Source organism: Centropristis striata, chromosome 10 (genome assembly GCF_030273125.1).
Source record: "Centropristis striata isolate RG_2023a ecotype Rhode Island chromosome 10, C.striata_1.0, whole genome shotgun sequence".
NCBI lineage: Eukaryota > Metazoa > Chordata > Actinopteri > Perciformes > Serranidae > Centropristis > Centropristis striata.
The window spans coordinates 31107766-31124411 of NC_081526.1; the positions used below are offsets into that span (position 1 = coordinate 31107766).

General features: G+C 39.3%; 1 protein-coding gene across 1 annotated transcript in view; it reads right to left on the bottom strand.

The window, feature by feature from the left end:
- Window positions 1-16646, bottom strand: part of obsl1b (obscurin like cytoskeletal adaptor 1b) — a 38802-nt gene that overhangs the window by 8118 nt on the left and 14038 nt on the right. The window contains exons 8-19 of the mRNA XM_059342948.1: window positions 11343-11615; window positions 10314-10589; window positions 9943-10218; window positions 9566-9841; window positions 9211-9486; window positions 8043-8312; window positions 6668-6934; window positions 5342-5608; window positions 4624-4736; window positions 3521-3674; window positions 878-1039; window positions 547-651 (exon numbers count right to left, since the gene is read on the bottom strand). Coding sequence (XP_059198931.1) covers window positions 547-651; window positions 878-1039; window positions 3521-3674; window positions 4624-4736; window positions 5342-5608; window positions 6668-6934; window positions 8043-8312; window positions 9211-9486; window positions 9566-9841; window positions 9943-10218; window positions 10314-10589; window positions 11343-11615 — 2715 coding nt within the window. The remainder of the gene's footprint in view (window positions 1-546; window positions 652-877; window positions 1040-3520; window positions 3675-4623; window positions 4737-5341; window positions 5609-6667; window positions 6935-8042; window positions 8313-9210; window positions 9487-9565; window positions 9842-9942; window positions 10219-10313; window positions 10590-11342; window positions 11616-16646) is intronic.

Genomic DNA, 16646 nt, shown 5'->3' on the forward strand with positions numbered 1-16646 from the left:
AGTATATATAATTCATTTTCATAAATGTACACATACCTAGTATTTTAGGTAATGCTTTATATTAAGGTCCTTGTAATAACCATTAATTAACAAGTAATAAGGCCCTTGTAAGTCCTTAAAAGATGCTTATTAACATTATTGTGTGTTTATAAGCTTATATAAGTGTTAATAATTATAATACAGCTAATAGCAGGCTATAAGAGATTTATAAGCACTAATAAGAAACTTGTTAACAGTTTGCAAATGCTTAAGAACATTAATAAAAGCCTCATGAGTATCTTATAATTGTTCATAATTACATTGCATTACATTAGAAACACCCATGACCCTCCCATTATGTCTTTGCCATGCCTTTATTAATCTTATTTTGTTTGCTTATTGATATTAAAATATACTTTATTGCTCATCTATTATAAGTTAACTATAAGTTCACTATGCTTTTTGCAACTACCGGATCTAAAGCGAGTACAATGCCTTATTACTTGTTAATTAATGGTTATTAAGGACCTTATTATAAAGCGTTACCGTATTTTATATTCATTATACCTTCCACCTCCAGGAAAGCGATAGATTCAACATGTCTGGCGAGAAACTTGATCTCTCCAGAGTCCTCTGCTTTCACATTGCACATGAGAAGAAAATGTTTGGTCCCTGAAATAAAAATAAAATGTCAACAAAAATTTTAAGCCAGGTAATAATTGGCTCAATTGTATTGGTACAAACATATGCAATTCCAGATATTATTTACAGATTTGCGAATCACTCATTTTTAGGTGTTCTATTGCATTATTTATTGCAGTCTATCAGAGCAATTTCAAATCTTGTTGACAGTATTTAGAGGCATAATGGAGGAATGAAATGCATGTTTGAAGCTGACCTTCCTGCCGGATCTTGATGGTGCTGGTGGGTTGTATTCTCTCCCCGTGTTTGTACCATTCTCCTGTCACATCCTCTACTGAGACCTCACACACAAACACTGCGTTCTGGTCTTCCTGGATGTCCAGGTCCTCCAGGTGCTGCAGGATCAGCAGCTCACGCTCTGCCAAGAGATTAAACACGATTAAAGGATTAAAATGGGCATCTCTTAGCAATATAAGAGTTAAAAAGTAAAGAGAGAGGGGAAAAAACCCCCATCAAGAACAATCATATCTTTTTTTATTATCAGGATAAGAAGCAGGAATTAACAGGACCTGTGCTACAACACACAATCCCATTCCTAAAATGCAGTAAATGTAGGAAACAGCATTTTCTTTCTGTGTTACAGGGCGCCAAAGCAATAAATTCTAAAAACCGGAGATAAGTTAGCATTTTAGCACCATGGGTCTAACCTCTCAAACTCAATGAGGATTTCAAATTGGTTTTTGGTTAGATGCTTGAAATAATGTCTGTGGTTAAGCTGAAGAGATGTTTGTGTTTTGTTGTGCAATACAAAATGCGTTAGAAAATAGCTCCACTTGTGAATTTTGGAGATTTTATGTGTCCTTGTTAAGGTGGTTGCTAACAAGTGGCTAAATAAGACTACAGTGGTTGCCGGGACATTAAACGTCATCACAGGAACTCTGTCACTCGTCCACCTCACAGCCTCTAGTCGTGATTTTCAGTGCTCTTGCAAACTCTTGTAGATTAGGAATTATGTAAAGAAAGGATTTATTAGGCTACGGATTGGCTAGCCTGATAAAACCGCTGTTTAGCTTTTCAGAGACCGCCTGAAGCAAAGCGATAATTTGGTCATGCGGCCCTGGTGTAATTCGGGATATCATAACGCTAGCTTTTTATTTTGGCGGCTGAAAATATAATAAAAGTGGTGTTCATTTGTGAAGATTATCCTGCTGGACAAAACAAGTCAGCATCAGAAACGTGTGTTTGCCACAGAGCTTATTTTCTACCATGATCTAGAATCCAATGCAAAAGTCCCATCTGGAGAATTCTCAATAGATACTATGGTGATGCTAGTTCCCCATTGGCCTACAGAAATATGTCATTTTGTTAGCTCTCTATTCCCTACAACTGTACATAGAGAGCTAACAGTAATTATATGTGTGGCATGTGTGTTAATGTGCTCTTCAATAAATATCAGGCTGTGACGCTGTACTGCCAAGAACTCAAAGCTAGCTTCCCCGCCTACAGTATTTCAGTAAATATTTTGTAATATGCGAGGTAAAGGTGTCATTTGTCCCTCCCTGACAGGTGCAACATAGGTTCCAGGAGAGGGGGAGAGTGATGTCAATCAAGTTTAGTATGTACACGCCCACAAAGTCTCACAGCCTAATCAACTACAACTGAAATCACCTGTGTGGGTGAAACAACACACTGGAAATAAATGCTAGCAGCCTACCTAAAGATGGCAGTGCTTACCTGGGGTTGTGAGTGTATGGTAAGTGTTTTGTCTATTATTTTTTCCCTTTCAAAATTATCTTACTTGGAATAACCAAGCTAATTTGCACTCTTAAATAGACATTTTCACAGCAGACAGAGAAGAGCAGGAGGAACTGATATAATTAATAAAGGCACAATTTTACTAAAGTGTTACAGTGTGTTATCTCAGAATACAATCAATAGTAAAATGAATACATTCGTATACATTATTTTTTAATTGTCTGTTTCATGAATTATTTTAAGTATTAGTTTACCATTAAAGAAACAGCTAGCTGCATTGTTGACTAGCTGGAATAGTTCATATAAATGAATGACCCACCCAAAGCTAACCTAAAGTATGAGCTTCTTAAGTTTTTTGAAAGTTCCCTTTGACTCAGTCAGTCACATTTCTTGACTGACTGACTGATGCAAAGTAGTATAAAAGAAATGTAACCTACAGCTTGTGCAGTTTGCACAGCTTGTGTTAGCTACTATGCTAATACTAGCGAATAGCTTAACTCAGGCCTCTAGTTTCGCTGCAGTAATAAGATAAAATAGAACTTTATTAATCCCGAAGGAAATTCTTGTTCCTGATTCCTCCAGATTACAAAAAACAACCGCAATAAAGGATAATATAAGAAAAACAATGAACAAAATAGGTAACAATAACAATATATAATATAAATATGACTATAAATATAACAATGTAAAAATAAAGTGTCAGAGGAGTAAAGTGCAGATAGATGACATGGCAGGGTGTAATAAATACAGATATATTGCACATGGCAAAGACCATATAGTCTGTGGTGTTGAAAATTGTATTGCACATGATGTTAATTATTATTATTGTTGTGAGGTTTAGTCTGATGTATTAGCTTTCATCCCTGCAGAAAGTGGAGGAGTTATACAGTTTGATGGCCACAGGTAGAGAAGACCTCCTGTGGCACTCTGTGGTAGTCTTTGATAGTCTCAGTCTACGGCTGAAGGTTTAATTTGGTAGTGTTTAAATCTGTTGTTTTGCCATTGTCTGGGCTTTTCATATTTTTCAAAATTTTGTTAAATTTTTCATGCAGTTCGGTTGAATAGCATTACATATCTTTAGCCAACCCATGACACGCATGCAAACTAAGTGGCCTGTGCCTGCAGTTAACACAGCAGACTTTACCATAGACCTCCACCGTGCAGGAGGTAGTAACATCTCCAGCATCACAGGTGTAGATGCCAGAATCACCGACATGGCATTTCATGATCTGAAGAAACCGTTTCCTTCCCATTGCATAAATGCGCAAGTCCTTGCCTGGCTTCACCTCAACCCCATTCTGAAAAGGATAAACGAAACAAAACAATGATTACATATCAAATACAAGTAATCATCTCCAAACCACTGCACTCACCTAGTGCTGTTGGCTGAATGTAGTGAATTTGTCATGTAACAAGCATTAAGCATTCCTTAGTTTGCTTTACACTGTAGTCCAGGGGTGTGAAAGTGATCCATGAAAAGGCTGATGTGGTTTTCTTCCCAACCAACTGTCCTGTTTGTCATGGATCACTCTCACACCCCTGAGGGAGGGTGATTAGCTATAGAGGCCAAAACAATTTTTTGTACCAGGCCGTAAACATGTTTATTTATGTTATAAAGTCAGGGGGTCTATGTGGATTGACTCACTTTTGGAGCCAGTCTGAAGTGGCTATTCATGGAACAGCAGTTTGTGGTTTGTCTACTTTTTTACAGCCCAGGGGGTTGCTGCTTGATTTGCTAACCTACACCCAGTCTGAGAAAGTGTTGTACTGATGGGTGTATTGCAGTAACTACAGTAGTCTATAAGGAGCAAAGTTTGAATAAGGGTAGCAGAAGTTGCATTTGTATTATGTTAACTGTAGTTAAAAAGCGACTAATTATTTAATTTTACATTAAGTATGCTTACCACTGTTAGACAGGGATGCTCACATGATACATACAACGTATTTAAAACTTCTTTTTTTTTCGTAACATGACACTCTTGTTGAGGCTCTGGAGTATGGAGTTAGAACAATGACAGTTAAAGGATGTATTGAAAATAAAAATTGGCATTGAAACAAGTTTTGGCACTGAAATATACTGCATGTTTTATTTTTCAGTGCCAAAACTTGCTGTTTCAATGCCAATTTTTATTTTCAATACCTTAGTTACTGTCACTGTTCTAGCTCCATACTGGTGTTTTGTAAAAGAAAAAAATTTAAATAAATGTGAATGTTGGTTATGAAGAAAAACAAAGATCCAACACTTGCCTTCATCCATTTCACATCAACATTGTGTCTTGACAGCTCACACTCAATAGAGATTACTGCCCCGTCAGGGAATCTCTGGTCCTCCAGTTTTCTGAAAATGGTCACTGGGGGCTCTGATAGAGAAAAAGTATGCTTAGTTTAACAAGTAACTTCTTAAATTTCCCCAACTGTATGCTTTGCGGCTCAAAATTAAAGTAACATAATGGTTCAGTTATGTGGACTAATTTACCGCCATGAGATTTTCATCCAATTGTCATCACCATAGCTCAAAGGGATGAAACATACTTAGTGACTCGGCATGAATAGGATTATTTTACAGCATGAGGTTAAACTAGCACCTGACAGATAAGAGTGAACAGAGCTACCGCTTTTCACTGGGTTATGATAGGCTACTATGTGTTTGTAACATGATCCTGGATAAAGCCAACAGAAGTAGAGCCGTCACTCTATTCTATTATCATGCCTCAACCAGTTGGCATCTGGTCTACTCTGAGTGGACTACTTTAGCTACCAGCCTGAGGTCACAACAAAATTTTACAGTAAGATTTTGTTTTGGTAGCAATGCAGTGCAGAGTACTTTGGCATTGTTCTGAGCATTTCCTCAGAATTTCTTTGATAGTTACTTTAATTAGACCACATTGAATTATGCAGTGATATTGCTAATTCGATGGTATCAAAAATTGGTCATTATCAAGAACTCATTTCCTTAATGACCTACCCTTTACAACAAGCCTTGCAGATGTCTTCAGATTCTCTACACAGAACATAAAGGTGCCAGTGTCTTCTATTGAGAGGTTAGAGATGGTGAGGCTGTGGACTTGTCCTTTGGCACTCATTCGGAAGTGATTTGTCGGCTTAAGCTGGATCCCGTTTCTCGTCCAGGTGCCTGTGACATTGGAATGGGAAAGCTCCACTTCAAAATATGCCGTCTCTCTCTCCGTGGTTTTAATGTCAGTCAACTCTCTCTTGATTGTGATTTTTCGAGCTGTAAAGAAAGTTGCAGAGCTATGTAAAAGGCGTCAGAGTACTCCAGAATGAACATTTTGTGGCCATTTCCATTGCATAAGTACTTTACAGTATCATGAAAACTGAACAAACAATTGTTACGTTTCAAAGATTAGCTCTAGTAACAAGCATTTCCATTCCACTTAAACACTGAGAAGACATGGTGTCCATATACTGATACAGAATAGGCTTGAAGTCTGCTCTGTACACATCCATCTGCAGTTAAACAATACAAGCTGGCACACACTCACAAGCCGATAGTCATTTGAGTATAGGGCTTTACACAAAAGCCAGCTTTGAAACTGCCAACATTTTTCACTTATTCTAACAGACGAGCATTCCCAGTGGAAAAAAAGAGTGTTTATTTTGGAGACCTGATGACAGCAACCTTAGTTTTGAAGGCCAGCGTGTAAATTTAGATGCAATGAGAGGAGATCCAAATTCATAGGAGGTGCCAACAGCAGCCTGAAGTCCTGACTTTCCCCTTCCCACCCACACTAGTGTTGAAAGAACAGCCTTTAATTCACCAACTGGCCTGTGGATCACAGGACCAAGAAAAACAAGCATAAGTACATCTTAATCACTACAAGATGCCAGTTTTATGGTGTGTCAAGCTTGCGGCTTTAAGAAAATTTAGTGGGTACTACAGGAAATTTTGACTTTGATAGCAAAATGTTATTCTAGTTAACAGTGGCATCCTAATTTGTTTTTTATCAAGCATTTCCCTTAAAACTTCACTCTGATTTGCCTTTGATGTAGGCAATGAAAACATGGGGACTTCTGATCTGATTGATCCTGTGTCAATACAGATACATTGGTCTGAAAGTCGGCTTGAGCTGTAAGGCTATCACCTGTTGGTTGCCATCATGCTCCTTTACAACTGCCACCCTGGTCCCCAGTCACTCAAATTACTCTTGCTCAGTTAATTAAGCTTTGCCTTCACAAGAAGCAGTGGTGGAGGGTGTGCAGGAGGTGGAATCGTCGGCAACGGCGGTAAACAAACAACAACAGGGCATAGTGAGAACATGTGCACACTCACGTTCCACTGTGAGCTGGGCTTGCGTGCGGTCGTGAAGGGTTTCACAGCTGTAGGTGCCCCGGTCAGACGTGGCCAGTTTGTGTATGGTGAGACTGTGTTTTCGGCCCATGTGTTTCAGGGTGTTCTTGGGACCAGGGTGGATAAGAACCCCTTGCCTCATCCACTGCACCTCTCCCGAATCCAGACTCACCTCCACCTCGAGAGTCGCCTCACTGTACTCTTCAGCTACAACTGGTGTCATTTTCTTGGTGAACAACACCTGTTGCTCTAAAAATGAATTCAAGGAATTACTAAAGCAACAGCTATCACATCAACAATTGAGGTATTTGTATGTGATTACATTGTATGATTATACATCATTGAAACCTTGAAACCACTGCCAGGAGAAAAAATCAGAAGAGTTAGACTGCAAGTTTAGAAACAGTAAGAAAGCAAGAAAGAAAGCAGAAACTTGGAGGAGCCTTGCCCCCTGCAGTGTCATATCTAAACCACTGAGCCACTACCAGAAAAAGTTGCTAAAGTTAGCCATCCAAGTCACCTCTGTAGCAATTTAAACCTGTCTGAAAAGGTTATAATTTGATATGCTTGGGACAGTCCTCCCCCAAAACATGACCTCATGAGTCATTGATACAGCAGCCTGTTACGTTTGCAGTTAAAGGCACCCTTGAGAGGCAGAAGCAGTGTTATGAAGTGTAAAGCAAAGGGGGAAGTGAGGATACAGAGTGCAGGGATTTGAGTTTGTGAACCAAAAGTAAACAATGTTATTTTAAGTTGCATAAGTAACAAACTTCAGTGTGTCACACTTTATGCCAGCAGCGTAGCTATCTCCGTTACGTTGCTGATCAAACTACCTCACCTCAGTTTTTTTATTTTTTAAACTTTTGTAAAGCCTAACCACATACTTTTTTGCCCTAACCTCAGGGAAGTCGTTTTGCCGCCTAAGTTGTTCACAACATTAACAACATGTTTAAAACAGCCCTGTTTATGTTTAGGTATGACGTATTGATCTCTACCACTGAAAGGGGCGCCTTTTTTTTTTTTTAAATACTCCTGTTGGTTGTATTTAAAAGTCAGAATACAATCCCAATGTTAAAGCATGTTTTGGAGGACTTGTTGAGATGCTTCTGCGGAAATAACTGTACTCACACATTAGGCCAGAACTCTATAAAAGTACTTTTATGTTTTTTTTCTTTACTTAAAGTTTTGCTGAAAATAGCTCATAGTTTTAAAAAAAAAATGGTCATAACTACAGAGAGATGAGAGAATATTGAACAGTAAATGTGTGTAAAATGTTGTAACTTCTGTGATTAATGAAGACAAATATACAGTTTATAAATATATAACCAAAGTCTTAATGGATTGGGAAAAAACTAACCTTGAATCTGGAGTTCTGCCTCTGATAGCAGCCCCTCTGCATCAGCTGTCACTCTGCCGCTATCTGAAACCATGCAGTTGTGGATGCAGAGCATGTGGCATAGTCCATTACTTGAAATGACAGTGCGCTCATTCCGAGCTACTTGCTTGCCATTTAAGCGCCACACCAACTGAGTGTCCTCTGGTGAAACCACACACTTGAACACTGCATCTTCTCCTTCACAGACCGTGATGTTGCGAAGCTCCGCTATGAACTCAACAACACGGGGAGCTGAAAGCAGAACATTCAGCTGAATTAGAATCATTGTGCTCAAAATATTAAGACAACTTTTTTAAACTACATTATTAATTTTGTCTGGCCTGCCTTACTATTGCATGATTTACATTGACTTACTTTCTACAGTGACAGTAGCTGAGGTCTTGTCATCTGTGGATTCACAGGCATATTCTCCAGCATCTTCATCCACAAGTTGGTGGATGGTAAAGCTTCGCTCTCTACCATGTGCCCTTATTGTGTGCCGACGACTTGGAGAAATCTCTTGGCCATCTTTTAGCCACTGGACATCTCCTTTGGGCTTGTTGATCTCACATCGTAATATGAGGGCACTGCCCTTCGGAGACACAGTGTTCTCCAATGGTCTGGTAAATTTCACCTTCATTTCTGAAGAGAAGAATTAGGAGATATAATTCCAGATATGAATACTTTGTAACCATTACAATCACGTAAGTGTTTACTTGGAAAATGGCAACCACATTTTATTGAGGAGTGCCAAATTCTTACCTTTGACTAAAAGACTGAAATACATCTGATCTGTGTTTACGTCACAGACATATTCTCCAGAATCTGACAGCTGCAGGGGATTAATGGTGAGCTTGTGGGTATTACCCTCACTGGAGATGTGAATGTTGTCCCTATTCAATAGTTGGCCATCTTTCAGCCACCGCACATTAGCTCTTTCTCGGTTCACAATGGCACACAGCGTAACACTCTCATTTTCAAAAGCTGAGATGTTATTACTTGCTTTTTTATTCTCAAACTTCACCAGCGGCTCTGAGGGAATGAGATTTACAAAGTTGCTTGTAAATTCCATGTTCAACCATGAAAACAATAAGTCAAGCAAACAGAAACTACAGAAATAAAAACTGTGTCAAAGTAATTTAAACCTTACCTTGGACCTCAACAATTGTTGTCAATTTGTCATCAGTGGCATCGCAAATGTATTTTCCAGAGTCTGAGGGTTGAAGTCCAGAGAGAACAAGCTTCCTCACAACGTCATAGCTGTCAATTTTTATACGGGTGTCTGGTTTCAGGATCTCGCCATTCCTTAACCACTGAACAGTGGCGTTTGGCCGAGATACCTCACACTCCAAAATAAGGTCATCTCCTGCTACCAGGATATGGTGCTCTGGGTTGCCAGAGTTTCCAATGATCTGTACTTGAGGCTCTGAACATAAACAGACATTGCATTATATTCTTACTGAATGAAGGAAAGACAGATAACATTGACATTGACAAATGATTACCTTTGACAGTGATATAGAAGACCATCTTATCATTCACTGCATCACAGGTGTATTCTCCTGAATCGTCAAGCCCAGCGTTTAGTACAACCAGTGATCGGAACACGCCTTGCTCTTCGCTACAGTATCGCTCAGTGTCATCGATGAGCTGATTGTCTTTGTACCAGCTGACAGAGGCATTGGGTCTTGATAATTCACACACTAGAATAATGTCATCAGATACTAAGAACTGCTTTTCAGTTTTTGCGTCAGTTTTTCCAATAATTTTCACGGGCAACTCTGAAAATGAACAAGAAAGAACAGAATTTCTATTGGAACAGATTTAAAAAAAAAAAATCTAATATCCAGATGATCCAGTGATCTAATCTACAATAACCTACCTTGCACTTTTACATGGAAATCCATCACATCATCCTTTGCATCACAGATATACTGCCCAGCATCTTCCACTCTTAGTGAGTGAACAGTTAATTGACGCATGACACCGTCCTCAAGGATGGTGATATTTCTGGAGTCTTCTACTTCTTCCCCATTCTTCTTCCAGTTGACTTCCGCATTTGATCTTGAAACCTCACAGTCGAGGACCAGAGTCTCCCCAGCCACTTTGTCTACTCTACTTGCCGTCTTCCTTGGACGTACAAAGCGAACCGGAGGCTCTGCACATTTAAAAAGAAATGATGTTAGAAGTGATTTAACACAAACAGAGCAACATATTTAGAGGAAGTACTTTTTTCACTCTTGTTTATTTTACCTGCTATGTTTACAAAGAATGTCATGGAGTCATCTGCAGTGTCACAGACATATTCGGCAGAGTCTTTGACAGTAGTTTCGGGTATAATAAGCCTTCTGTAGACACCATCCACCTCTAGGATGAGGTTGTCATTCTCCTCCACTTCGAGTCCGTCTCGATACCAGCGCACCACTGCATTGGGCCGTGAGATTTCACAGCTCAGTACCATCCTCTCAGAGGTCTGTTGGCAAAGTTCCATTTGGGACTGACTGGGGGACACAATCCGCACCGGAGGTTCTGGAAAGGGATGTTATTATCCAGTTTAGCCATTAGTTCAATGAATGAAACAAGATTCTTTTCGAATAGGTGTCAAGTTCATAAACTGCTTGCAGGACTATATTTGCATAAATCTTTTATTCTGAAATAAATACTTAGCTAATCCCTTACTTTGGCAATATTAAAGGTGTTGTATACCTCAACCAAAGTGCTTGTCGAATCATGGAACAGCATCTGAAACCTCTTTCCCACTTTTTGAATGTTTAAATTGGTCGGGCTGTGTCCAACACTTTTGTTTCTGAAACTGATAACTCATCAAGCATGTACGGGATTGGCGGCTTAGGTGGGGGTAATAAACTGGCAGGATTTTAACTTAATTTGAACGTGTCGCACAATCTTATTTTCAGTACAGAAATACTGAAGCCTTAAATACCACAATTTACTCATTGTGGTTTTTACTCTCACAATACTGAGATACCAGACCGTTTTCAATCCTGATTTCGACGCACAAAGTACCCTTCAGATTAGCTTAGGTTAAGATGTACCAGGCTTTCATAGTACAATGGATGGGTCAATCAAACTCATGACTTCCACATCGAACCATTGCTCGTATCCGATGTGTAAGACTTAATTGCGTTGACTACTTAAGTAAAAACTTTACTTGAAAAAGTGACACCAAGGGGCCCTGGCCAAGCGTTCTTATGTGACCAGTAGGGAAAGAGAACTAGTGGGATTTACCAACCAATGTACTGTGTGCGGTAAAAGGGATTTTACCTGTAATGCTGAGGTGAAAGAATATTGAAGCATCAGCAGTATCACAGACATATTCTCCAGAATCTTCAACTCCGCTAGAAATAATCTTCAGACGGCGATAAGGACCTTCAATCTTGAGCTTGATGTTCTCACTCTCTTGCAGCTTTTGGCCATCTTTGTACCAGCTGACAACACCATTTGGACGAGACAATTCACAGCTTAGAATAATTTCCTCAGGGACATGTCGGTCAAGGTGGACATCCTCCTTGGGGTAGACTATCATCACCGGAGGTTCTTTAGGAGAAGAATACATCAAATTAATCATTGTCCAGTGTGAGTGAAGTTATTTTTGTGCAGTTTTCGTGAGCTTAAGTATTACCTCGTATGGTGACCTTGTACATTAGAATGTTGTCTCCTGCACGGCATGTGTATGTGCCTGTGTCAGACAATTGGGCTGAATGTACTGTCAGATTCCTTTTGGTGCCCTCTCCTTGCATTGTGATATTGTTGCATGGTTGCATTTGAGTTCCATCTTTGTACCACTGGACAACACCATCAGCCCTTGATACTTCACAAGACAGAACAAGTTCTTCTTGTTCCACAACACTCTTGAAAAGATCCTCCTCTGGGATATCAGCAAATGTTATCGGTGGCACTGCAGAAAACAGGAGACAAAATAAGTAAGTTGGGGCTTGAACATAGCATTCATTGTTTATGCTCATGCATGCAGTAGCTGTACGGTCAGGTTTTTTACAGCTTAGACATGCTGATCTCAAGCATTTCTATCTAGATATCAACTCACAGACATCATAATGATCAGCGGGTGTTACTCCACTCTTGAAGCAATGTGGAAAAATTAATTGAAGCAGTGGACTGATGTGAGGTTATTACCATGTGTTGGAAAACCAGAATGCTCATCAAAATACATGCTATTACACATGAAGCACGTATATGGAAAGCAACTACACATTTAATGAAATTAGGACATTTAGAAGGAAATCAGCGATGATGAATATGATGATGATCAGGTTTGCTTTCTTCTTAGATATTAAAGGTCATGAAGGTCTATGAGACTCTACAATGACATCTTGCCAAGAAAAAGCTTAGCATATCACCTTTCACCTCCACATAGAAATCGTTGATATCTGAATCATCATCAGTTTTACTACTGTACACTCCAGAGCATGAAGACGTGGCCGACTTCATAACCAGTGTCCTTGTATTGCCCTCTGAATCGACATTTATTCCAGATTTTGGCGAGAGTTTTATTCCATCCTCACACCAGCAGGTCTGGCTTGTGGAGTCTGGGATCTCAAACTGCAGATTGATCGGGCTGCATGCTTCAACAGATTTGCTCCTCTCAGCTTCTGGAACAGCTGAGAATCAAACGGGTGCTATAGGAATTTCAATTCATTTAACAGTAACCAGATAGTAATCAGATTTACTGTGCTATGCTATGTAACACTTTGATTTACAAGCTGTTTTGCTCCAGATTTAACAGATTGTCTAAAAATTGCTTGCAATATAATGTTTTTGCCCGCACAGGCTGACAGTGAGCTCACTGTTGTTGACTCACATTTAATCAGTGAGGCAGCAACATGAGTCACTTCTGGAGGGTTTATACTCTCTCTCGCTCTCTGTCTATTTGTTTATTAATTCTTAGTTGTTAATACAGAACAAGTACAGCCTAATGCCCTTTCAGACCAGCAAGTCTGCAGCATCTGCAACTCATTCTTCATAGATCTTGCCAGAGTTACTTATACAAACAATGAACAAATATTAAAAAAAATAAAGTCTTGCCTCAGTCAGGCAGTGCCAAGCACAACAGTCTGCTCTACGTTCTGCAACAAATGGCAAAGTCTGACAAGGTCATAAATAGGCATGTGGGTGGCTATCATTACCAGTGGACTGAGCTGTTCAGTGAATCAGCATGAACTGTCTTTGGTCACATCGTATCACCTTATCAAGTTGTGTCAAACTAGTTTGCAGCTGCCCATTTACACATCCAGCAGACACACAGCAAATGTATCATTAACTTCGTCCTTTTAGCTCTGTTTGGGTCCACACCAACTCCGGAGAAAAATATTCAGCTTTTTGCTAGGAAATGCTTCACTACGTTCACCAACTACTTGCCAACTATGTCAGTCTCCAATTCTAGGCAAATAGTGTACAGTCTATATATTGACACTTTTAGACTGAAAACGATAGCCTCCTGCATCTAGAAATAAGCTGTAACGTCCGAGGGTGAAAACTGAAGCCAACACTAAAGTGCCATGAAGTTCCCTGAATGACCATTGGAGGCTGGCTCCAGAAGCGATTCAATTGCCATAGACCCCCATGTTAAAATGCTCAACTTTACACTGGAATAAACATTTTCACATGGGCTTGCCCATTTAGATTGTCTCACTTAAAGTTATGCATAATTCAGGGAATGGCTCATTTGAGTGACAGTTTTGTAAAATCACAGGTGCCATGTTTCAGCAACCAGGCTTCATTTGGCCCACCTCACACTTAGCCAAGATGATGACATCCAGAGCGAATTTACAAAGAATTGATTGCAGCTGCTGATACCATGAATTGCACATTACTTGCAACAGCTATCTCAATTGTTCACAGTGACCCTTCAGAAACATATGGATCATGTGATGGAGACTATGTCCATGTTTAAGATGCAGTTTTAGCATCATGCTCTTAAAAAAAACAGTCTGAAAGGGCCTTTAAGTATTTGCTTGTTTGGGCAAATAACAACATTGAGCTACATATCACTGCCGCTACTTAAAAAGCAATTAACAATATATAATAATGTCTGATGCTTTATGTACTTATTCATGGCCAAATTTAAGTAATCTGTCACAACATTTAATTTTCATTAGGGTATATATGTCCACCAAAATTATAGAAAGTACATAATTAAGTATCATCTTAAAACATTTTAGAATAAACAAAATACAATGAGTAGATCTAGTGGCCAAGCATTCACAGAAACAGGTTAGTGATTCTGACAAAGCTAAAAATACTTAGATCACCTGCAACATCCACCTTGAATTCTATTTGGTCATCTGCCGCCTCACAGCTGTACACCCCAGAGTGTCTGACTTCTGCTGATGCAATAACCAATGCTCTCAGTTTTTCTTTTGTTTGGATTTCAAATTCAGTGTTTGGAAGTAGCTGTTCTCCATCCTTGTGCCAATAGACTCTGGCAGTTGGCTCTGAGACTTCACACTGCAGCTTTATTGGGCAGCCTGCTTCAACAAATTTGTTTCTTGCAACATCTGGAAGTGCTGAAAACCTCACAGGAGAGGCTGGAGGGTATTATAAGATTTGTTAAGCTCATTTTAGCACCATATACAGACTATGTTTCAACAAATAAATAGATTAAGATATAACTGGGCAACAAATAAAGTAAAATGCTGAAATGTTACACCTGGAAACTCATCAATTTAAAACTAACAAATTAAAAAAATCACCTTCGACGTCTACGTCAAATGTCACAACATCATCAGCGAGGTGACAACCGTAGAGGCCAGAGTCAGAGATCTTAGCGGAATGGATCATTAATTTTCTCAGGTTGCCATCTCTTTTCATATCAAGGCCAGTTTTGCAAAAGAGCTCCACCTCATCTTTAAACCAGGACACCTGGGCGACAGGGTCTGAGACCTCACATTGGAGGACAATTGGACAACCAATTGTAATCATCTTGTACTTTTCTGACAGCGGGATTGGCATGATCTGTGGTGATCGGCCTAAAAGAAAGGAATAACAAGCATCTTGGATAAGAGATGGATTCACTTAATGTCCATCCAGTCATACCATGTCTCATGAACATTGAAAACCAAAGCACATTTTGTTTACCTCTCACACCATAGAATATGATGGACGTGGTATGTTTGATAAGAAGATAGAAAGAATAGAAATGAATCACCTTCTACATCCACTTTAAATGTGACGGTATCATCTGATGTTGAACATTCATAGGTGCCACCATGTGTGTTTTCAGCTGAGTGGATGAGTAATGTCCTTGTAAGACCATCTGACTGTATTTCCATATTGTTTTCTGGCAGGAGTTTTGTCCCATCCTTGTACCAGTCGACGTGGGCAGAATGATCATGGGAGAGTTCACAGCTGAGGACAATGGGAGAACCTTCTTGGACGGACTTGTTCCTGTCAGTCTCTTGAAGCTCTGAGAACTTCACAGGTAGGGCTATAGGTTTCAGATATTGCAAAAAGAGTCTTAATAAACCTCATAAATGTCATTTCTTGAAGTAATTAAACATCCAACCTACTGTATAATCAATTTCAAAGAGTTTCATGACAAGACAACATACAACAAACACAACTTGCTTTACAAAGACAATGTGAAAACAAAAACATTATTCAAAGGACCAAAGATCAAGAATCAATTTAACCACAAATATTGTACACCAACATACAACGTAGTCAAAAAGCACAGGTAAGACATAAACAAGAAAGTGACAAGAATTTGTTTATGGTAAAATAGTTACCATAAAGCTAAAGTAGTTAGTGTCCTTAATGAAAAAGAGACTTAGCTTTCTTAAGATATTGGACATGCATAAAAAGAAGCTGCGTTGTGAAGCTGCAGGATTTTATAACACAAAAACATTCTATATTATTAAATTTCACCTTGTTAAAAATGCGCATCGGGATTAGGTGTGACAGGGAGTCCTTTTTTTCAGATTGACGTCATGCGATAGCAAATCAACATCAATTGAAATTAAATACATTCAGTGGAAACACCTTGCTTTGCATTTTTAGAAAAGTAGTTGACCAAATTATTCAATTAGAAAAATGTATCATTTTCTGTTAGGTGATAAGACAAACTTGACTTGATCGCCTGCTGTTACAGTTAGTTGGCCGTGCAAGACAGCGGAAGTGCGACAGTGTGGGAGCATCACCTTTTACTTCCACGGCAAACTGGATGTCATCATCCTTTGACTCACAACGGTATACGCCAGTGTGAGCTCGCTCTGCTGATGGGACAACTAGACTCCTCAAATTTCCCTCTGACTGGATGTCTACGCCATTTTGAGGTAGGAGCTTTGTTCCATCCTTGAACCAACTGACCTGTCCAGTGGGGTTTGACAGCTCACATTGTAGGGCAATGGGAAAGCCCGCCATCACTGTCTTTTGCTGGTCACCCTCAGATAAAGCTGAAAACTTCAGAAGTGGAGCTATGTGTAAAAATGTAAAATAGAATTGATCAATGAAACAGATATGGTTATTAACCAAAGAAAGCAAAGCACATCCTGGAACTAAAGGCTTCAGCAGCACATTCAACCATTTAAAATGCAAATAAATCTTTTCTCC